A 23,598-nucleotide genomic window follows, 5' to 3' on the forward strand; every position below is an offset into this window, starting at 1 on the left:
GGGCTTGAATCGGCCTCCGGCCGGACGACGTCAGTGTATGTAAATATTTTTCCCCGAGTTAATTCATTTTGTTTCTTTTTATGAAATTAGTTTACTCTTTAGACAACAGAGAGAAGCGAATGCCTAAAATTTACCACAGCAATAATTCAACGATATTTATTTGCACCGTCTATAAACAGATTGCACTAGCATATTACATAGATTATTTTATTGAATATGGTACAGGTCGCAGCACAAAGCCGATAGTAGCCAGTAGCCAGTAGCAAATAACTCCCGCAATTTTATTCTGCTGTTATTGTTCAGGACTGCACTCAAACATCAAAATGCAGTCCTAAATTATGATTGGTTTAGAGAGGGTGGTGGGGGGGGGGGGAGAGTCAGCGCTGCACTGCGCATGCGCGTCGGTTGGAGTTTCACATTCCCGCCGCTGAGAGTTTGGTGCCGCTGCTGTAACAGAACAATGAGGTCAAAATAAGTGGCATCAGTTTTAAGCTTGAGTTTCCTCTCTTTCCGTAAGGATAGATGCTCCCTGCTTCCCGTGTTTTTTCATTCTGTTTCGGACAGTACCTATATTTTGTTTCTATGTAGGTATATTTACACTGGCGGAAATAAATACACATATCGCAGCACGGAGCCGATGGCAGCCAGCAGCAGATAGCTCGCAATTTTTTATTCGGGATTGCACTTTACCTCGACAATGCAGTTGTAAATTTCGTAAACTTATTCCGCGATTCTTGATTCTGTTCCGGACATTTTATTAGGCTAAATGTTTATACTGCATGTGCAGAAATAATTACTTTCAGGAAGGGGAATAATTTTATGTACATTTGTGCGGTTTAAATTGTATAGTATTTGGCCTATCTGCTAGTAAATTATATATAAAATCGTGGCAAGCATACGTGATAAACTATTTATTTGTGAGCACCATTTTGTATTTTTGATATAAAAAATTAATTAAATAATTGAAAAAAAGTATAGCTTACCATATTATTTCTTTTTTATACTTATATTTTACCAATATTCTTAATCCAGGATGAAAAGTTAGGAATAAAAATAATAATAGTAATTTAATTTATTTTGAAATAACATTATTAATTTTATTCTAAAAATATAAAAGTATTAAGGAAATGTAATAATAAAACGTGCTTATTTTTGACCATTAGGCCTACACCTATTTTTATTTAATATTACTTCTTATTATTTGTCATGTTTGTAATATTTTTTCTAGGGTACGAATTTCACTTTGTCAAGAAATGGAGAGAGAAAAAAAGAAAAGGCGATAAGCTTAAGGGTATGGACTACTGGAAAAAGTGGTGTGGTCAAGCAGTTTCCACTAAAGAAGCACATTTGTCTACCGAACATACAACAAACTTGCATGCTGCTGGCAATGAGACTGTGATGACAAATGAGCCTTCGACCTCAGTTACAGTATCTAACGACGAAATGGAGTCAGTAGCGCCGGCGCCCTGTTTCATGACTACGTCCACCGAGCCTGCAATTAGTCAGGAACCGACCAGCTTGCCTGTTACGTCATCTTTTCATTCTGTAGCTAAATTGGACGTTGGTTTCTACTCGAATCAAGACAAAATCGTGGATGAATATATGAAAGCCCAACTATTAAAAGTGCCTTGGACCCCATCCAAAGATTATAAGTTTCCCATTTCCACAAAGAGAAATTTGCGCTTGCAAGTGAAATGGATAGAGAGATTCCCCTAGACTGAATATAAAAGTGGAGCATTCTGCAAAATTTGCTTCGTAATGGGGCGTTCGCTTGATGAAGGTAAAGGCGGCCATCAGCGAATTGGCCAGCTCGTAACCGAGCCATTCTGCAAGTGGAAAAATGCACTTGAAATATTTGAAACCCATGCAAAAACAGGATATCACAAGCGAAAATCGGAACTTGCAGTTAACTTCCTTAAAGTATTTTTTTCGCAGGCTTTTTCAGTCACTGAGCAGTTGTCTTCTGAGAGAAAGAGACATCAACAAGAAAACCGAAAGAAATTAATTCCTATCATTGCGGCAAACAAGGTATCCCATTAAGAGGTAAAACCGATTCGGGACATATTCACTTTAAACCAGAACCAGAGCCTGAACAACCACTGCAGAATGATGGTAATTTTCAGGCACTGTTGCGGTATGGAGCCGAGTCAGGGGATAAAGATCTTTCTGAGCATTTAGCTACTTCTCAGAAGAATGCTCTTTACACAAGTCCTCAGATCCAAAACGAAATAATAGAAAATTGTGGTGAAATAATTCAACATAAGATAATCGAAGAAGTAAAGGAAGCCCAATTATTTTCTATTCTCGCTAACGAAACGACTGATATCGCGTGTGTGGAGCAAGTCTCGCTGTGCTTGCGATATGTCGATGTAAAAGATGCTAAACATAAAGTTAAGGAGATGTTTCTTGAATACATTCCAACTGTTGACGTCACAGGATCCGGTCTAGCAAATCTCATTATTACAGCTCTGAAAAGCATGAACTTGAATGTTCTCATGTGGTTGGTCAAGGTTACGACGGAGCTGCAGCTATGAGTGGGTATTTGTACGGTGCCCAGGCATATGTTCGTCAAGAATGTGCTCTTGCTCTTTATGTACACTGTAGTGCACACTCTCTCAAACTCGCCATTGCTGACTCATGTTCACGAGCAGATATCCGAAATTTTGTTGGGATTGTGCAGTCTGTCGGTTCGTATTTCAGACATTCTGCTCAACGCACTGCTGTTTTAAAAAAAAATGCGAGAGCTGTTACCCGCCGATCACCAAAAAAGCCTGCTTGCAATGTGTGAAACACGGTGGGTCCACAAGCATGAAGCTGTCATGAGATTCAAAGAAATTTATTCAGCGATTTTGAATGCTCTCGAAGAACTCCAGTCTAGCCTGACGTCGTACCGACCATGGCCTTTAAGCCCGTGCTCCGCACCGCCAGTACCGCATCCCGTTTTCGGAGCGCGCCCCTTGCCCAGCCGGATTGAGTCAGGCGAGCCCCTCGGGCGTGACCCCAATAGACATAATGATATTTAAAGGTACGGATCCCTGGAGGCTCGAACCCATAATTCAATTAAGAGAAAAGCCATTAGTACGAAATTACTAATTACCCGACATGTAATAAGTGCGTCGTAGCCACTCCGGGCGAGTACACCACGCACGGAGCAGACAACAAACCTCATTAACAGTCACCGCGGCCACTGGCCTTAATTAAAATGCCCGTGACTATGATAAAGTCAGAATAGGAGAAATCCCTCTAAAACAATTCGCAGTGGGACAATATGTTAGTAAATTTACAATCGCCAACTTGATGTCACAATTTAAATAATTAAATACATTAAAACCATTGTTAAGCCTTAAACACCCAATTGCCAGGTGCTACATTTTAATTGGGCACCTGGAACATGTTTTAACTGGTAATAGAGTAAATTCAATTAATATAAGTTTTTGACGCCGACTCACAAAGAAGAGAAAGTATCTCTTCCTTGCGAGGCGGCCATGTTCGGCAGTCTCCAACCACTCCGCGCCAGGAACAGACGTGTGTCTGTGGGCAGCATCCAAGTTTTCTTTCTTTGATTATTTTATTCTATACTAAACATTTAAATTTAAAACCTCTTATTAATTCATCGCTGCCCACGTCGACTCGGCGCGTATTTTACGGAACCGGGCCTATCCCGACCGTCTTCATCGTGATACCGCGACGTATCGTATCACAGAACGTACGGTACTGGCCGACTCCAGCGAAAGTGTTTATACTTAAGGACGCCGTGCATATGCCTGCCGGCTGCACACACGTAAGTGTTTCGCCGAATTTAGGAGCCGCTCATAGAGCCCCCCCTGCACCCGTTAACTTTCGGCGCTGGCCGTATCCAGCGAGCATCGACCCACGTCCCGCGAGACTGCCGCGGTAACCATTGTCAAGTAGTGTTGTGTTTAGTGTTGGTGAGAATTTTTGTAGCGGGACTGAAGCGCGGAGCGGACTTGTAGAGTGTACCGTGTACCCACATGGACCCCCGGTGAAACTCACAAATTAAATGTATTCTCGCCAACTCGTATATCATTTTCCGTAATTCCCCGTCCTCCACACGGCCGAGCGGCCTTCACAGTCAAGCGTAGAACCATTGAGGTTACATTCAAGCCGTGTACCTGGCGGGGCACGCGGGGGCAGAGTATCCACGACCCCACACCAACGGCCTAGCAGCCCGCTAGCCTGGCGCCCCTCCAGACAACAAGAGCAACGCGACGCCCGTAGCGCCCGTCAGGTACCCCCCGGGCCTTTCACAGAGGTCGGGTGACGGCAAGCCATAATAAGGAAACATCGCAACAAGCCGTCCAAATGCTTAACACACTTCGAGCTTCGAATTTTTTGAATCCTTAGTGATTATTGAGAAAGTCATGAGCTATACATTGCCGCTGTCAAAACAGTTGCAAGCAATTAACACCGACCTGATCACAGTATTCAGCCACGTGGATGATGTTATTAATGCCTTGCAACTTCTGAGGAATAAAGCTGATGACGAGTATCCTCATCTCTATGAAGAAGCAAAGGGTTTGCTCGAAGAAAATTGTGGTATACTGCAGATGCCACGCATAGTCGGAAGGCAGTTGAACCGCTCAAACATTCCTGCGTCAGATATATGCTCACATTACAAAATAAATTTCTTCATCCCATTCCTTGAACATACAATTTAACAATTTGAATGAAAGGTTTACGAAGCACCGTAAAGTAGTGACGGCACTATCTGGTGTATTACCTTCAAATTTCGCGGTCAGTTCCGAAATTGAAGAGGCAATTTGTATGTACTCGTCAGTGCTTCCCGAAATAAGTACATCTGTAATCAAAGCAGAACTAGATGTGTGGAAAGCAGTGATGACAAGCACTTCTCCTACTCCAAAATGTGCTTTGGAATGCCTAGATAAGTGCGATCGAAAACTGTATCCAAATGTTTACACATTGCTACCAATTTTGGCCACCATACCTGTTTCCACCACTACCCCAGAAAGGACTTTTTCAAGCCTAAGGAGACTAAAAAACTACTTACGCAACACGACCAGTGAAAACAGATTGAACGGTTTGGCTCTCATGAATATACACTATGGGACAGAAATTGATGCGGATGATGTAGCGGATATATTTAAAAAGAAAACCAGAAGAATAATTCTGTAATGTGTTTTGTGTTTGCCATTTTTTTTTACATGGATATTAATGTTGCACTTTTTGACTTTTTTTAACCCCCCCCCCCCCCCCAAACTGAAACCTAGCTACGCCCATGTATGGTTCTGCCACAATTACTTCAGATCTATATGAACTCCTAAATACTTAACGACATTCTTATGGAGAATTTGGTTGGTGCCTAAATGCTATATACAATGTACTAAATACTTTTCATCTAACCATTAAGTTAAACTATTACACGGAAAACACATTCTTCAGTATATGTATATAATAAACTACTAAAAAAGTCGTCATAAATGAAACAGGTGACCACATGGAAACATTATGGTGATAATCAATAATTTAAATTTTTGTCATAAATATTGCTCTGACCATTTGAGAGGGATGTCTTTTTTTCTTTATAAAAACAAAACAAAAACCTTAAAAAAAAAAAGTGATTCTTTCAGTACTCTTCAGTGAAGTGTAACATTTAAACTCGGTAATGAGCCAATTAACATGTTCTATTGTTGCATATGAACTTATAATATATGAAAAATGAACACAAAATTTAATGTAGAAATTAAAAAAAAAAAATACCGAGCTTGATAATTATATTGAAATTGTGTTTTCAACTAGATTTCTTGACATTAATCACATAGTTTGCACACGCGCCGCTATAATTCGCTGCCGGAGCAGCTACATCGGTTGTTGAATCATTCGATTTGCAGAGAGAAAGGTTAAACTACGTATATAAAAAAAATTTGAAATGACTCCTATAAAAGTAATTTCCTACAATAAATTGTATTAAAATACTGCCCATCTTGTTAAAATTCACTTAACAACTAATACTATAAAGTTTTCCTTTGGCTTTGTGAACTTTGATTCTCGCCATCTTCCACTGATGACAGTACCGTGGTTACAAATTTCCGTTCCATGCAACTTCCGATCCATTCACGATATTACTCATACCAAATACCGTATATCGAGAGCTAAGATATACATCAAAAATCAAGCGGGGCAATATTCTTTCAAGAGGGGCTTGCGTCCTTAACGGGCCCCATCTGAGAGAACTATGAAAGCTCGACTGATGCACAGTCCAGAGGTGTTAGGGTCTGAAAGAGCTGGTCAGTGAAATCGTTTCCAGCCAAGTAGTCGTCTCGTACAGTTTCGAGTGAATGCTGTGTCGTGTTGTGAAACAGTATTGTGAGTAAATACCAACAGAGAACCAGTGAATCTACTAGAGATGGTGTTGGTTCGGTACGAGTGTGCGAACATGAGACTATTGCATGAGTGGTTGTGAATGTGCTTGCAGCGCCTGCTGTGTGTAACTGTTTGAACACATTTCATTGATATTTATACGGACTGTGTAGTTTTAAGTAGAAGGAATTGTTTATTAGTGATTCGGAGTATTATTGTTTGCATATCGACAATCTGATCGCAGAGGTTGAATTGATTATGTAATATAGTAGGGGAAATTTAAAGCAAAACCTCTTTTTTTTTACTAATAAAAACTTCCATCCCAAAGAGCATTCTTGCCCAGTGCTGTACCCCGGGAGGTGCAACAATAGACGGTAGTTTTTAATAACGCGAGAGAAGTGCTTTGCGTACATATAATTTTATTTTCAGACTAAATTTGAAACAAACATAAACATTGAAAATGTTCTCTGGTTCATACACTTGGTCTTTTAGTACAGTCGAACTCATGAACGATTAACTTTCTATGAAAACAAAATAATAAGGAACTACACACCCACAAATATAAGATTAAATTATTTAAAAAGATCTTGGTTTTAAATATTACTGGTGCAAAACCTTTTCTGAAATCGTAATTAAGGCTGTACAATATTATATCACAGTTCACCTGAACTTGATTTGACTTAACTTTACTAAATGTCTCGGCTGTCATAAATTTATACACAACAAACCAGTTAGTGACAGCACAATATTTAAACATTCTCAAAAAAGTTATTACAAACCATTTATAAAATTAGATAATTATTTCTCGCAACCTGAGGAATGTCTAGTTCATGGGCGTCGCAACCGGGGGGACGGGGGGGGGGACACGTCCCCCCCCCCCCCCCACAATAATAAAAGTCTTCAATTTCGTCCCCTCCAATAATATATTCAGTTTCGTAGTTTCTCCTGATGTTTAAATTAATGATTTTGCGTGGATATAGCACCAGCAGATATGTTAACTGTGTTTTTACAAATTTGTTCTCTAAAAATATTTTTTATAAAAAATAAATTATATATTGCAACCAATGAAATTAGAATATTTAGGAAAGAAAAATGCCTAAAAACCACCTTTTTGCACCTTCAAACCCCATTTTTTCCCGGGGGAGGACCCCCGGACCCCCCGCTATTTCCCAGGGGGTGGATATTCCTCAAACAACTAAATCAATTCAAGTCCCCCCAAAAAATATATATCCTTGCGACGCCCATGGTCTAGTTTAAATGCCTGCAAATATGTAGGTATATTTTCCTTGGCATAACTGTCCTAGCATATACCCGATCGCAGTAGTGCGTTTAAATATAAAAAAAAGTCACTCGCCTTCTATTACGGCGTCACTGTTGTGGGGCTGCGCAGATAAGTCCTCGCTGCCTTGACCCCGTTCGTCGCTGCAGCACACCTTGACGCCCTCCTCCAGGTTCTCGTGCTGCGCCTCGGCTGCTGACTTGCTCGACGATCTTGGTAATGGCGAGTAGAACTCGCAGCTGCACAGTCTCCAACAAGTGAATTACCTCGTGCATGACGCTAGTGTTCCGTATAGCAGCCAACACAACTCCTTGGAAAGACACTCAGTTATCTTGTCACTTGTCTTATGTAAATTCCGGTGTTTAGAGAATCCTTAAATATTTCACTTTATTTATACAACTGCCTTACGCTTAAATGAAACTTTACTCGTTTCCAACAGAATCCTATAGTCCCAAATTGCAATACTCCTCCATTTGTTTAGAAACTCCGTGACTGTTTACTTGGCTTAATTGCCACCAAGTTCCCGAAGTCTAGTCGTACTGAACACGTCTATTGTATACGTAACTCTTACAACTACACATTTGCGTTACTCGTTACCTCTTCGCTCCTGATGTACTTGTTCCAGGTTCTGCAATCGTTCTCGGCGGAGATGGGTTTAGTCCTTGTTGCAAAATAAAGATTGATGTCTTACCAGACGACGATGGCTAAGTCCGGCAGAGTCCTCCACGCCTCTCCGTCGGGCAGCGTGACGTTACGTGGCAGCGGTCGGGCGACAGTCGGTGCGGTGTGAAGGCAGCTTCGGTACACACTCTTCTCCTCTGTTTCTGATTCTGCCTGTTGGCCTGCTGGGGTCTCCTATTTATACCAGCAAGCCTCGTAACGATAATTTCTTTCCAGAATGTCCTTTACAGTAGTCGATGTCATGGCCGGCGCAGGCATCCAACTTCTGAAAGTGGCGACGGGGTCGTGCGGCGATGAAGTGGGCGGGTGACCCGCCACCAGGCGGCAAGAATGGCGGCTAGCCTACCTCCAGGGGGCAATACTCGGTGCACACCTAAGTCGCTTACATAAAAACTTTATATCGTATGTTACATACGTAACAACCTAGCTACTTACTTATTCTCAAAACGCGTGGAATATTTATGTTTTCCCTCAGAGTATCAAACCAATGATCACTTTGCGATCTTTCGTTATTGAATAATGTTCAATAAATTATTCTTTAATACTTTTACACTAAAATTACATTTTTTTCTGGTGTTGGTACGAAATAGGTCATATGTTCTTTGTTTAGTTAAAAAAAACTGATAAAATATGCATTAGATCTTTTACATAATCGTACCAAACAATTATGTTTCTGGCTTTTGTTAGACGTATAATGAGTGCTGTTTTAACAATTTAAATGATTTTGTATTAAATCATTCTTAAATATTTCCCGAATATTTATTCCAAATAACGTATTTCATCTCGTCGTAATCTATAACATGGGTTCTTTTGTAATTTATGTTTTATTAAAAAGTGTCTAAAGAGGTTTTTGCTTTTTTCTTGATATTTGTGTTTTCTTTAGCAGAGGTTTTAGCTGTGGATGTCAGGGTTTTAATTAAAGCTTAGCTATTTGTTTTAAATATTATTTAATAAAATATTTTATTTGTTAACAAGTTAGTATTTGATGAAAAAAATATTAATTATTTTGTCTAATTAACGTCAAATACAAAGTTTAAGATTAGTGTTCAAAATCAAGCCAATTGGTTTTAAGGAGATGATTTCACAACCTTAATGTAATGCATAAGAAAAGAACTTTGTGATGTTAACTTAGCCTCCTCCTCGGTTCTTGGATACAGTATCTCGCACTAGCGAAAATATATTGATACTACTCAACCCATTTATTTTCTTTTATCGTGCCGCGGCATATCTGTGTAAATAATTTACTGACTCATACGTAGCCAGTTGCTGATCGTTGTCGCAATACGTCACTGAACATTTAAACCCAAGACCCAACTTTATATCAGCAAATATTCCTTGGAAGTCGGAACTTTTGAGGCAGATACGAACCGTTTAATCTTGTTATCAGCTACCTTGCGAGAAGGCGAGGGATCATAGAGGATGTAAACTTATCAACTAAGCGGAGCGTGGTTGCAACCTCCAGCCAATATAAAAAAAAGTAGGTAACGTGTCAAGAAATAGTGTCATACGCCTGACAATTATATTTTCAAACAAAATTATTTAGTTATTTTCCCGACTTAAAACCAACACTCTCGGAATACGCAACAAGGAATGCGCTTACCTAAATAAATGTCCTAGGCTTTTCCATCGTGGTGAGAGGTGAGCGTGCTACGAAAAACAATTGGCACCGCAACTTGAGGCCCAAAGTAGGTTTAAAGACCACTGACTGACTGACCCCCACATCTTACAAGGAAAGAGCTAACATCTTTGTCATTTGCTATAAAGTCTCCCTCTTTTTTCAATTATTTTTCTTACTAGTGTGTGTACTTGTACCCGCATACACGATGATTTTTTTCTTCTTTAATTATCACATCATGTAATAAAAAGTTACCGTCAATCGTGAAATAGTTATTGATTGTGACAGAATAAATATATTAGATTGTGAATGTGGTACATAGTAGTATTGGTAGAAGTGGGTGTTGGTAGGAATGGGATCTCACCTTATATCGGATGCACTTGGTTGTGAAAAAAAGTGCGTTTATTGTAATATTTCCAGCTCCCGTCATCGTAGCAAGATAAAATATACACCACTTTTGTTTCTAATCGTTAGCTTTTAGACAAAATTTATTTTTATCAATATTGGTCCAGTAGTTTTCGCGCGATACTTGAACAAACAGACATAGACAAATATTCAATAAAAGTATAGAAATTCAATTAAAAAATAAGTCAATAACAAACTATTTTACTTCAAACTATTTTTAACTCAATAATAAAAATATAATGATACCAAATTTATATGGATTAACTGCGTGGTTTTTGCTAAAAATTAATAAATACATTTGAGTTCTTAGCGTATTACTACATATGATACTGCATATCTTATTCAAATTCACTACAATATTAATACTATAAAGTTTCAGCACATGTTAGAAGTTATATTTTTATGGCATTACTAAAATATTAATCTGAAACATTTTAAAACACATATTATAACACTAAGTTGATGTTTGTATATTAGTTATTGCTTAAATTACTAAAATCAGTCTGTAAATCCTTCCTACAAAGAAACGTTTACCTCATTGAGCTGGTTCAATATTATTATTACGGTTTTTTTTTCAGTGACGATGTTTGAGCCACGTCGAAAATAACCCTTGAGCTTTACAAGCGCGCACTATACTACTGTGCTACCGAGAATATGTATTATAATCAATGTAATGCCAGCTTTCTTACGTATTTTAATAATTGTGATTAAGTTTTACTATTACTATTCAAGTTTACCAAGTATATTCCAGGGTATATTCACTATCACAAAGTTTCATTTGGCTCACCAATACGTTTTGTATGTCTCCTGATGTTTACGAAAGTGACTAGTACTTATGGATTTATGTTGCTACACGTGGGTCTTCCATCTTGATGACTTCGACTCCGTGGTTGCACATTTCCGTTCATTCGACTTCCGTTCCAAGTTCAAATTTAAGTTCACTTAAGTAGATGGCGTTATACCATCACAAGTAAGGCAAATAAAATGGTCATTGTGGTTTTTATCATTATGACTTAATCGAGGCCAGCACATTTTCCATGACAGTACCTTCACTTTAAATGCTGAACCCATAAATTTTTGCGTGTAGATGGGACATGACCAATTTTCCCCATTACGATTCTGCTGTGACACTATATAGGGCATTAAGAGGAGATGTGCAAATGGTGAAATCAGTTAATCAGTTTCTGCCGCGTCACGCCATCTCTCTCTCTCTCTCTCTCTCTCTCTCTATCTATCTATCTATCTCTCTCTCGTTTCCCCCCCTTTTTTTGTCATGCTACGAGGCTTGCCGTATCGCGCACGAACTCCTGGTGATGCAGAACAGGTTATCGCGGTATCATGCAGCGTGCTTGTGTTTAAGAGTCGTCAGACAGTTCGTTCGTCGATGTGCGACCGAACATTTAAGAGCCGCTTCAAACAATAAGTAAGACAGCTAGCTGTTCGCGGGACATCCCTCGCGTGTCTCGTTGCAAAGCTTACAAACGGAGGAGTATCACAGAAATAAAAAAAACAACTCCGAGTTAGATATTTCACGACGCGAAGAAAGCCCCAGACGAAGTGAACTTTTAAAGATATTCGACAGGACTCGAAGCACTGGGCTGCCGTCTCGGTACTCGCCAACACAGGAAAGTAGGAAGTGGTAAATCGGCGACGGGAGAGCAAGCAACGGAAAACGCAGTGTCGGGTATACTATTACCCCCCCCCCCCCCCCTAGGGTATTAAAAATATATATATATTTAAAAAAATAAAATTTTGAACACGTGTATTTGACGAAAAAAAACTTACATTACTGTTGACACCAACACACTGTAATTTGGGCCTACAGTAGCAGCCGTAGTTGACGTGGCATCTCACAAATACTGTCTTCACTGACTTTTGCAAATTTTTTTTTTCATAACTTCGGGGGGGAAGGGGGTTATAGCGTCCGCCACTGGGGAAGGGGGTTATCGGCCACACGGTAAGACCGCGGGACGACAGCCAGCGTCGGGTGAAGACGTCAAAAGAGAGCGGGTGCCCGGATAAATCGTCCGTTGTCGAGGGTCGAGCAGCGAGATGCCCGTGCTCTCGCTACGAGTGCTGACTGCATCAGCGCTGCTGGTCCTGTTGCTGCTGCTGCACTGCGTCTTCAAGGCTGGTCCGTCAGCCACTCAGCTGCCTGCCAAATGGGTGAGTACCTACCGGCTTACCAGACACAAGACTTGTCCTTTGCTAACTACACACAGGCGCACACGCACACACACCACCACGACATCACATAAAACCTCTTTCAAATTGGTCTGAACCGTGTCTTGAAAACCCAAAACACTAAATTCTCACAAGGGCTCATTAGATACTATCGTTAATTACAATAACACTCTTTGGCTCCTGAAAACGCCCTGTTTTTGCATAAATGCCCATCTAATCATACAATACAAGCAAATTGGCTTCTTTTAAAGTGATGGATTAAAGAATCAACTGATTCATTCAAACACACATGGATACACATAAGTCAACACGAATGTTTGTATTTGTACCTAAAAATCTACAGAGTTCTTCCGATACCTCTGCATTCGAGGTGCTACACATTATTAAATTGTTATGAATCCTACTTTTTTTTTAAATTTGTTTGTATCAGATGGACACGTATAAAACAGAACTATATTTGTCTAGCGTGATTTGAATATACAAGAAGACAAACATGATGGCTAAACATTTACTGATTCGAATCTTTCTTTAAAACATTGGTAAAGTTGTTTTCTCACAAAAAAAGTTTAAAAGTCAAATTAATCAGATTTAGAAAGTAGAATTACAGTTTTTTTTACAGGTTACTTAAAAAAATTAGTTGTCTGTAAATTCTGTTTACGGACGAAGTTTAACGTGACAACGTCATAACAAAACATTGATGAAATGATTGCATATTTTTATGAATAAAATTGAATCATTTTTATTGAATTATCACTATTTTGTATGGATACAAAGAAGGAGTGAAATGAAATATACAATTTAATTGATGAATTTACTTTTATTTGCACACATTAATTCAAATATGTTTATTACTTTAACGAAGAGATTATTTTAACTATAACTTTCATACATATTTGCTATTTAACTTCTTCCAATCTGTGTTATTCTGTTAAGGATAGGACGATGATAGGAAAAGTAGGAAACGAATGGGAGTGTTTCAAGTTTAATGTTCCTCGAAAAAGTCAAATCGATGGTTGTTCCAATCGAGTGGAAAAGAGATATTTGCGCCACGGACTCTGCATCAATGCTAGGAGGAACGGGTTAGCAAAGAGCAATGAAAATGTTACGTTGAAATGCATGAAAGCAGAATTACGTCACGGACTCGGTCGCAATGCTAGGTGGTTCAGGTTAGTAAAGAGCAATATAAAATGAGCGTAACGGGACACAGCGAAACGGGACAATGTGCATAACGGGACACATTTTAGTGCGTGTATCCGGCGTTCCTCGAATTATTAGACGTTGTCACGTCAAAAAAATTCAGCAGTTTGAATGTAAATAATGATCTGATGTTGGTGGGCTTATGATTTAGTACGTAAGATTTAACTGTAAGAATTAGTCTTGTGTTTGTAAAGTCTTGTCCTTTGTATAAGAGTGTAATTAATTATTATTGTCGTGTAGAGATTATAACGTGTAGTGAGCGAATAAGCTGATGAGTTTATGGTTTACAAATTGGTTAGATTTTATATTTTTCCTTAATAATCATGAGAAAGTACAAATTAGAGCACAGTAGAATGTTTTGTTGGTGAGAAATTCTATTTGCCTTTCGAAAACTGTTTATTATGTAATACGAAATAAGTATGAAATAGTTCAATTTTTTGCTATTGAACGAATCGGTGAGAATGATTCTACGATTCATAAACGCTTATACTTTTTAACTGTACAACCGTTTTATGCTACAGTAATTGGCTTTGAATATACGATATGAACACTGCATGTAATAATATTTATATATTTAAGTTAAATATTGTGATTCTGATTAATCCGCGGTACACCGTGTGCAAGGGAATCTTATAAGGTATACTATGTTTGCAATGCCATCGAAGAGACACACCACAAATAAGCTCAATACACTTCCATACCGGCTGCAAAAATAATTCCAAGTCCAATTTTCGCTTCTGGTGGGTTTCCCTTTCCTTATAATTGTAAGGGAACTTCCACAGAGCTGTAGTACCATATAGCCCATGGACACTTTCGAATGAGGGGGCGTTTCTCCCCCCGCCCCCTTTTTTTTTTCCACATTTACCTGGGACGAGTTTCAGTTACGAGCGAAACTTACGTTCTTGAATAATGAGTATGATCTTAGATAACGAACTGAAATGCTGCAATTCATAAGTTCAATCGTAGCCATATTACTGATATTTGAAAGAAAAAAATATGTAACCCAAATTACCATGAAAAATTTCTATATCTAACGATTGATAAATGAACTTCAAAAATGCAGACGAAACATATCACCTAAAAAATTTCGCCATTTTAAAATGTCAGTATTCTAGCTCGTTTTCATTGGCTGGAATTAACGATTACTGATTCAATCATAAACTGGAAATTCGCAGTATTACTTAACCGTGTGCTAGTTGGCCTACAGTTTAAGTTTAAAATTCTTAAATAACTCAATTGTAAACCCACTTTAAGAGTAGCGTAGGCCCTATCGAGTGCCAGCCCGCTGTAAAAACCTATAATTTAGCACACATAAGAGTTCAAAATATGGGTCTATTCACACCTACGTAAAGCGTGAATCTAATTGGAAATATGGACAGCCAATCATAGCATCGCATTTTTTGTCCGCGCGAACCACGCTGAAATATTGACCTTATGCCTACATTTCTGCGTGATATAATTTTATATTTGTTACACATATTAGAATTGTTGAAAGTACGGTATCTATATATATTTAAAAAATTAGGTTTTAATAAGAAATGTTCGTTACTGAAAGGCCAATATTTTATACTAAAGATTAAATTGAATAAATAAGTACAAAATTATAAACAATTGTTAAAATGTTAATAATCCAGCAAATGGGCCCACCTACCTTATTATATTAAAATTATGGTTTGTTTTAGTAAAGAAAATCAACATGGACGAATAGCAGTTCAGAGAAAACGTTTTCATTGCATTTAATTTTTTAAGTTTCTAACTAGGTGTCAGAAGACGTTTTGAAATATTTATAGAGTTAAGGTGCAATTTATAACAGAACTCTAGAAACAAATATTATTTTATTAAAATTCCTAATGGTCTTGAATTTTTTTTGTGGTACAGTGTGACAACAAGGAAATGCACTCTACAAGTGTGTGAGAGATTTGGTATGGAAGAGGGAGGTGCCTTTAAAATGAAAATACAATACTTAATATGTGCCCATAGTTACTTGCGGAACAGAGAATCGGACTGCAGACGAGAGAGTTGGTGGGAAGATCTGAGCAATGGACATGAAGTTTAGAGGAGTGTGTTGGAGGCAAGAAAGGATCAGGGATGAGATGATACAAGAAAGAGCAGGAGTATAGGAATGGACAAAGGAAGAATGAAATGGTATGGCAATACCCAGAGAACGGGAAAAGACTGGCTGCCCAGGGAAAATGATGGAGTTAAAGTACACAGGAGAAAAGGCTACAAGGAAGACCAAAGAGAAGGTGGGAAGAGCACATAGTTAGAGGAGTGCAGAGAGAAATGAAGATGGAGGCACTTTACTTTCCACAAAGTACCTATTACGTCAGATGCAGTCATAACACAGTTGCGTTGGTGGTTCGCTGTATACGGGTTGCCAGAACAGCTAGTTTCAGATAATGGTGTACAGTTCTCGTCGGAAGAGTGCAGTCGTTTTTGTAAACACAATGCCATAAGGCACACGTTTTCACCTCCATATCACCCTTCCTCAATCTGGTCGCAGGATGGAGAAAGAGTTGGGGATGATGATGATGATGAATCGTGTAACATCTATGTATTTTGTATAACCTCTATGGTGTAGTCTCCTCTAGTTTTTGCTACCTCTGTGCAATGTCCTTCTAATTGTTTTCCGGCAGCACGTGGCACCAGAGCTCGACCTGGCGCTGCTGGACGGCTCGGCGAGGTATGCGGCGCACACCTTCCTGGTGAAGGGCAGCCGGTGGAGCGCTCTGGCGGGCAGCGCCGCCGCCATCGCCACGCACTCCTCGCTGGAGCACCTGCACTGGCTGGCGCACACCGCCTCCAGCTGGACGGGACCCCTGTCGGTGGCCGTCTTCGCCCCGGGCGCCAGCTTCCACTTCGCGGCCTGCTACATCGACCACCTGAGGACGTGCCACCCTTCCGTCCGGGAGAAGGTGCGACCAGGGTCATCGAGACTAACCAAAGGGCCCGAGGGAAAATCAGTCAACAATTTTTAAAACCCTGCGGTCAAACAATCAATGTTACCACCGCCATAACTTTCAACTAACACATTTTATTAGCATGAGAAGGGGTATTCTAATCCTACTATCAGGGTAAAGGTATATCTAAAAAAAAAAAATGGTTTTGAGACTCAACTGGCCCCTCCTCCCTGGGTCGCGGACCCAGGGATTTTGCCTTACAAAAGGTTTTGGTACTAACGAGCTATAATAATTCAATACGGATATGATATTTGTCATATTGCGAGAGTTATAGGGATTTTTTTTTCTTACAAAACCTTTTTAATTCTACTCTTTGGGTCGAATTTTGACAATTAACGAATTTGACCAACATTTTCCATACTTTACTTATTTTATGTATGAGTTTGGAAGTTATTTGTGGAAAATAACTGCAGTTGTTTTCATAAAAAAAAATTATAAACACATATATATTTTTGAATTGATGATAGTTTTGGCGCCTATGGATCATAAAACCAAAAACCATGACAATTTCTTTCCGGAAGTCACACCATGTTAACGACTACAATAGTTAGTCTTTCTTCGAAGTGTACATAAAAATCATTAAGCATATAAAAATGTTGGCGTCCGCTGCAAGTTGACCTGCGTTAACGGCTACTGATGAACTGTCCTTTTTGTTTTTCTACGGGACTTAACATTTTTTTTATGCGGTTACACTGTAACTGATGGGTGATACGATGGGAATCCAAACATCGTAACATCGTTGCACAATGTCGTGACGCAGGGTTGTACAAAACAATGGCATTCAACGGATAAAATGCAACATATAATACTCACCTTAACACTGAGCTGATGCTTTGGTGTGCCTTTGTTGGTTGCTTGATTTATCTAAAAACACACCCACTTTACTTGTTAAAGCTTCGCGAGCTATAGCTCAGCAAGACCCTGTATTTTTCGAACGCAGGACAGAAGAAGTTGTAAATAATCTAGTACAAATATGTGAGGGAACAGACCAGAAATGTAATATGTAATGATGTGTTTGCGGTGAATGTATTCCTTCGGCGTATCGCCAAGAGTGTGTCGTCTGCTTAGGGCAGTACTATGTTAAGAAGTAGTCCTGAGTTGTTTTCTAATGATGCTGCCTTTACCTCTGTTGTTATATATATATAAACAAATTAAACATTATTACGCATGTCATGATAGTGCGCACAAGGACAAACATATAATGAGAAGAATGGCGAAAAATAAAAATTGGAAGTGATGCTATGCAGATTATAGATAGTATTTTTGTAGGATGACGTCTTGGTAAACATTAGACAGAAGTTTTACCGTTGCGCATACTATAAATAATTATATGTTTAAATAGCCAAATATTTCCAAAACCAACAATGTGTAGTTATGGAAACTTTCAAACTGATCCTACCCTTAATTTTAGTAGATTGTTTCAATAGTTTTTATTACTTTCATTTTTGTTATTTACAGTTACTGTAATTGAATTTTTAACTGAAGATAAATAAGTTTTTCAAATTTAATATAATAACCAAATACTACAAAATGTTTTTAATTTATTTATTTTTATACATTTCAAAAAAAATGTAGCAAATTTTATAACTTAAAACTATCAAAAAAACTAAACGAAATAAATGTACTATCAATTTAATAAAAATTGATTTAATTTTCATATTTAAATATTCGTTTATCTTTATGAAGAACTGCTCTTCGAATCTTCCAGCGACTCAAGATCTGACACAGCAACTATTGGTCGGAATATCTTCCTTTATTTTTTCATTAATTGGAGTTAGTTGATCTCTCGAAGACAACCGGAGCTTTGGTTCCTGTTGTTTATCTTCCACTCGTCGGCTCACCTGGTCGCTTGTCCGCAGGTCAGCTTCCACGTGGTGAGCCCGGTGGACAGGCCGCCGGCGCTCCTGGACCGCGCATGCGCCGTGCAGCTGACCGAGTGCAACAGGGATCCGCGGACGGCGCTGGGCGAGGTGGTGCGTCTTCGCGACGAGGTCGCCAGCTCGGGGCAGGAGCACGCGGTGTACCCGCAGAACCTCCTCAGGAACCTGGCGCGCAGGACCTGCCCCACCAGACACGTGCTGACCGTCGACGTGGACATGGTGTTCCCGTCGGAGAGCATGTCGCTCCAACTGCAGGAGTTCCTGAGCCGCCAGGACAACTGTTCCCGGTGCGCCTTCGTGCTGCCCGTGTACGAAGTTTCCAACAGCGTGGGCGCGATGCCCGAGAACAAGACCGGGCTGATCTCCCTGGTGACCGGCAAACTTGCTCGCCCCTACCACGTCCAGGTGTTCAACCTCAACCAGGGCAAGTCGAACCTCGCAAGGTGGGAAAAAATAGAGCAAACACCTTCAGAGAGAGTAGCTTACAGAGTGCACAACTACCAGCTCTTTTACGAGCCCATCTATGTTTCCGCGAGAACTGCCCCGCTCTATGATGAGCGGTTTGTCGGCTATGGAAACACCAGGAACACACAGGTACAGTGCTTAATGTAACAACATTTTTGGCATATATGTACACACAAATGTAACATTTGTGGACTCGGGAGAGGAGTGAGACAAACGAATACTCCTCCCTCCCTTTGATCGCTACAATAAATTATTGATGATCCTCTGAGAGATCAGTATATGTACAACATTTTTATAAATCAAAAATTAAATTATATTTTGTTAACATGTAAAGCATTCAAAAAAGTGGTCCAAGTCGGTTCCAGTAAAACACTTTTCTAGTTTTAGGGTATGTCTATAGTGCCCCCCTCCTGTACTGATCCAAACTCCCTCTTCGGCCAGCAGAATAGGCAAAATTTAATTTGTGAGAAGCAGATTTGAACCTCTTTGCCCGCAGTTTGCTTTCAATTCTTTTCCTTCTGTTGGTGTGAATGATATAATTTTTTTAGGATATCAGGTGCGAGGGGATACATCCCTCCCTCTCCCCCCTTCGTGAGCATGCTCTCATCGATGGTCATGGGTGTGACCCACACATTCGTAAGATTTACTGATTTGCCACCGGACTAGCTATAAACAAACAAATCAAACTCCATTTATATCAATGCGAGTTATTTAAAGAACAGTTTTTGTTTTGTTTCAGACGTATGAGATGCACCTGGCAGGCTGGACTTTCCATGTGCTCAGCAACACGTTCCTAGTGCATTGGGGGTTCCAGACTCCCTCCATGCGGAACACCACGTGGAGACTGCAGCAGCAGGAAGAGAACGCCCGTCGCTTCGTCGGTTTCCTGCGCGAGATGACAGCACGCTACAACAAGGATCCGCTGAACATGCTCAAGAGAGTACCGAAGAAGGAAGGGTGATCTAGAGATACCGAGAGTCTAGTTGGGAGTGGGACTGCACTCCTCTTCTCGCCCACGTGGCTTAATGATGGGATCACGACGGCGCGACGCGCAAGATGCGTGGAACGCGAGGCGAATGAAATGATTTCCTTTGCCAATCATGTTCGACACATCTGTGATGTCGGCACTGCAAAACTCGCGGGCGCGACGGACCTTCCGATAAACACAATTTTCTATTCCACTCGCGTCCCAGATGCTACATCAATGAATGTGTGTCAGAATTTGGTTTTAAAATGGTTAACAAAAAAAATAGCTGGTTACTCAAATTCATTTTTCAGAATTTTCCTAAGTAAATTTCGTGATTAAACATTTACAAATAACTAATGCTTTTCAAAAACCCGAATCCACTGTAACACTGGCTATGTGTCCAATAAATATTTAATTCATAAAATATAGTTGCAAAGAAAATAAATTACTGGTGCTATTATTGACATGTCCACCAAACAATATATTTAACAATAAGCTGTTGACTCTATTAAGGAAAGAAAACTTCAGCTTGTATTTTTTTCAAATGAATTTTGTATATATTTTCACATTGACATGTATGCTTTTGCTATCAAATAAATTTATACTAATATTATAAAGTTGAAGAGTTTGTTTGTTTGTTTGTTTGAACGCGCTAATCTCAGGAACCACTGGTCCGATTTGAAAAATTATTTTAGTGTTGGATAGTACATTTATAGAGGAAGGCTATAGACTATATTATATTATCAATAATATTAGGGATCCTTACTAAAAGTCCAATTTAGAATCAAATGCGTTGGAGGGGGTTAGATACAACATGCAGTACACGTATGAAGTGTGTGTTGACAATGCCGCAGGCACTAGAAGTTTATTTCCTATTGCCTATTAACATTGTTGCCACGCACTAGATGCCTTATAATTCTTAATTTTCCCATACAAGTAAAAAACACCCATGTGATATTAACAACGAAGCAATCAGTACCCTCATAAGAGTTCAATTAGTATTTAAATACTTTTTATCACTTTAAATCGCAAACCTAAACTATTGTTCTTTTCCTCTCTCTGTGTTTAATTTGTTTTTCATTGCCCTTTTTTTCAAGTATATATATTTTACAGACTTGAAACTTCACAGTAATGTTCCTTATGTTACGCAGGATGGCATTTTCCGAAAATTAGATCCCATGGGTGGTTAAAACCAGGCAACAGTGGGTACTTTGTCTGCATGAGAACAGGATTTTGCATTGTTCATGCCTTCTGCGTCTCCCTGGCAACGGGCATCGCGCGGCAGTGGCGTACCCACAAGGAGGGGCATGTATAATGAGCGGCGCAAGAGTGATCTGCCTGTAGACTGCCGTAGCGAAGTACGGGTACATCAGTTGTACGTTGCGTGCACGCATTAATGGTGCACGAGTCGGGAAACCATCGGTGCTATTCATTTTCTCTCCGTTACATTATACAGCATTGTAATAAATTTTCACTGAATTTTTTTTTTTATTTACCATTACTGTAAATGGGAGTTGTGGCTTAATTTTTTTTCCATTAGTATAGCCGCGCGAAGCCGAATCACAAGAGGAAACTAACATTTTTCCAAATTAATTAGGATATTAAAGTACTAGCTGCCCGACCCGGCATATATATATATATATATATATATACACACATACATATAAACATTTAACACTTGTTGATGTTGGTACTTTTATTCTCTTTTAATTTATTTTTTCGACATGGTAAGGCCACTGGGCCTTATGCAGGTCCCAGCACTATCTGCTCCTGTGGGAGTGCACCTTTTGATGTTACGGCTGGCCGCCACCAGTGTTATTTATTATTAATATTGTTTTTAACTGTAATCAGTAATGCAGATGTAATTTATGTATTCTTTTACAGCCATCAAAAACAGACTGGCAGCATCTCATATTTAAATAATTAGTGTTGTTGATGCCACTTCCCCTCCTGTGAAGCAGGAGGGGCGCCTGTGAAGCAGGAGGGGCGCCTGTGTAGTCCTTGCGAACAGTAGTAGTCTGGTGGTGGTAGTAGTAGTAGTAGTAGTAGTAGTAGTACGAGTAGGAGTAGGTAGCCTGGTAGTCCAGCGTGACTCACTGGCGAGGGCAGATGCTGATTCACGAAGCTTCCCAACAACAGCTTGTTTTAACTGATATTTAAAAACACGAGGCATAAGTGCCTGGTGCGAGTTAAGGGAACACCGATGGTTGTCATTAACTTCATCCAACATTTTGCGTGTCCTACAAATAATATGGCGCAAACGATAAGCTGAACAAAATATGGGTCATGCAGTATCCATGTTTAGTAATGCATTCCTGGAACACCCCCCCCCCCCCTTCTCCTGAAATGTTTTCAGTACACCAACATATAAAAATATTTTTATTATTTTTTGTAAAGCGATAATTTAACACAATATGTGCACGTGTAATAAAATATTAAACATTTACTGAATTGACTCTCAGACATACAAAGTGACCCCAAATTTTTCTAACCTGAAAACTGCACCAAATGCCGCTCCTAGTATACTTTTTTTTGACAGTTCTATTGGTAAACAACCTAGTTTAATTATGGACTCAAATAATTTTTATTCGCAGCTTTAGGCTAGTCAACAAGAGGCAAAGTAAGCACTTTTTACCAGCAGACCTGAAAACTTGATATAAGGGTAATTCGAGGACGCTGAATCGAATGGTGCTAATTTTTTTGAAATCGGACGTGAAGTTTTTGGAGAAAAGGGTTAAAAATTTGTTTGACTCAGTTTTTCTCAGAATCTAGGCGTTTAAGCGAAAAAGGTTTCAAACAAAAGTTGTGGAGAATTAAAAAATACATTAAAAAGGTTCCCAAGTCCATCTGCGTATTTGCAAACATGAGCGAGAAATATTGGAAAGAAAGTAGTAAAGCTGTTAATTGTAAAAGTGGGGCTAGTGTACGTGCGAGCGTACGTGTGAACTAAACACAAACGAAGGGTCTTCGGCTATTCCGTCATGACTAGCCAGTGCGAGTGAGACGGAACCATTTGACCTCTCTTTTTATTATTTCATGCGTTAGCGAGTATTTTTCGTCTTTGGCCGTCGAGCGCCGAGCGTTCTATAGTTATCCTTACTAATATTTTAAATGCGAATGTGAGTTAGTGTATTTTTTTTGTTTCACTTTCACGCGGAAACTACACAACCGATCATCATGAAATTTTGTGCGCATATTTTCAAGGGTATAGTAAAGGACAGAGATCACTTTATATATTAAAAAAAAAAAACAGTATTTTTTTTTCCGAAGGGCAAAAAAATTGATATTAGTAGGCTATGTATGAGCGTCCGATTATGAGTTTGAGTAATTTTAATGAGATTTAACGCCATCTGGCGTTTCAATAAATAAATTAAATAATTCCCCAATTTAATAATATAATACCGGCGGTCAATCAACTATTCAATTTTATTTTTCTGTCATCACCAAGCAATACTTAAACTTTTTTTTGAGGTTAGGTTTCTGTTTATTTTCATCGGTGATTGTTTTTGGACATTTTTGCTGAAGGTTACGTTTTACTTTCAATAGAATTTTGTAATTTAGTGAAAATGATGTGGATCTAATTACTCAAGTTTTCCCGGACTTTGAGCAAAATTTGAATAGTGATC

At 39.2% G+C, this 23,598-nt stretch overlaps 2 protein-coding genes across 2 annotated transcripts in view; one reads left to right on the forward strand and one right to left on the reverse strand.

Annotated features, from left to right (window-relative positions):
• Positions 1-10,021, reverse strand: part of LOC134531281 (uncharacterized) — a 16,318-nt gene extending 6,297 nt beyond the window's left edge. Inside the window, exons 1-3 of the mRNA XM_063366974.1 lie at positions 10,010-10,021; positions 8,310-8,452; positions 7,694-7,857 (exon numbers count right to left, since the gene is read on the reverse strand). Coding sequence (XP_063223044.1) covers positions 7,694-7,857; positions 8,310-8,452; positions 10,010-10,021 — 319 coding nt within the window. The remainder of the gene's footprint in view (positions 1-7,693; positions 7,858-8,309; positions 8,453-10,009) is intronic.
• A 2,350-nt stretch (positions 10,022-12,371) lies between these two features.
• LOC134531282 (beta-1,4-glucuronyltransferase 1-like) lies at positions 12,372-20,218 on the forward strand. The gene is made up of 4 exons (XM_063366975.1): positions 12,372-12,485; positions 16,337-16,615; positions 18,520-19,134; positions 19,745-20,218. The coding sequence occupies exons 1-4, from the start codon at positions 12,372-12,374 to the stop codon at positions 19,964-19,966; spliced, it is 1,230 nt and encodes a 409-aa protein (XP_063223045.1). The 3' UTR covers positions 19,967-20,218.
• The last annotated feature ends 3,380 nt before the right edge of the window (positions 20,219-23,598 follow it).

This window comes from Bacillus rossius, chromosome 3, assembly GCF_032445375.1.
Source record: "Bacillus rossius redtenbacheri isolate Brsri chromosome 3, Brsri_v3, whole genome shotgun sequence".
NCBI classification, from domain to species: Eukaryota; Metazoa; Arthropoda; class Insecta; order Phasmatodea; family Bacillidae; genus Bacillus; species Bacillus rossius.

Coding starts and splice junctions, on each gene's coding strand:
- LOC134531282 (XM_063366975.1), top strand. CDS start 12,372: ATGCCCGTGCTCTCGCTACGAGTGCTGACTGCATCAGCGCTGCTGGTC. Junction 16,616..18,519: donor ACCCTTCCGTCCGGGAGAAG/GTGCGACCAGGG, acceptor GCTTGTCCGCAG/GTCAGCTTCCACGTGGTGAG. Junction 19,135..19,744: donor GAAACACCAGGAACACACAG/GTACAGTGCTTA, acceptor GTTTTGTTTCAG/ACGTATGAGATGCACCTGGC.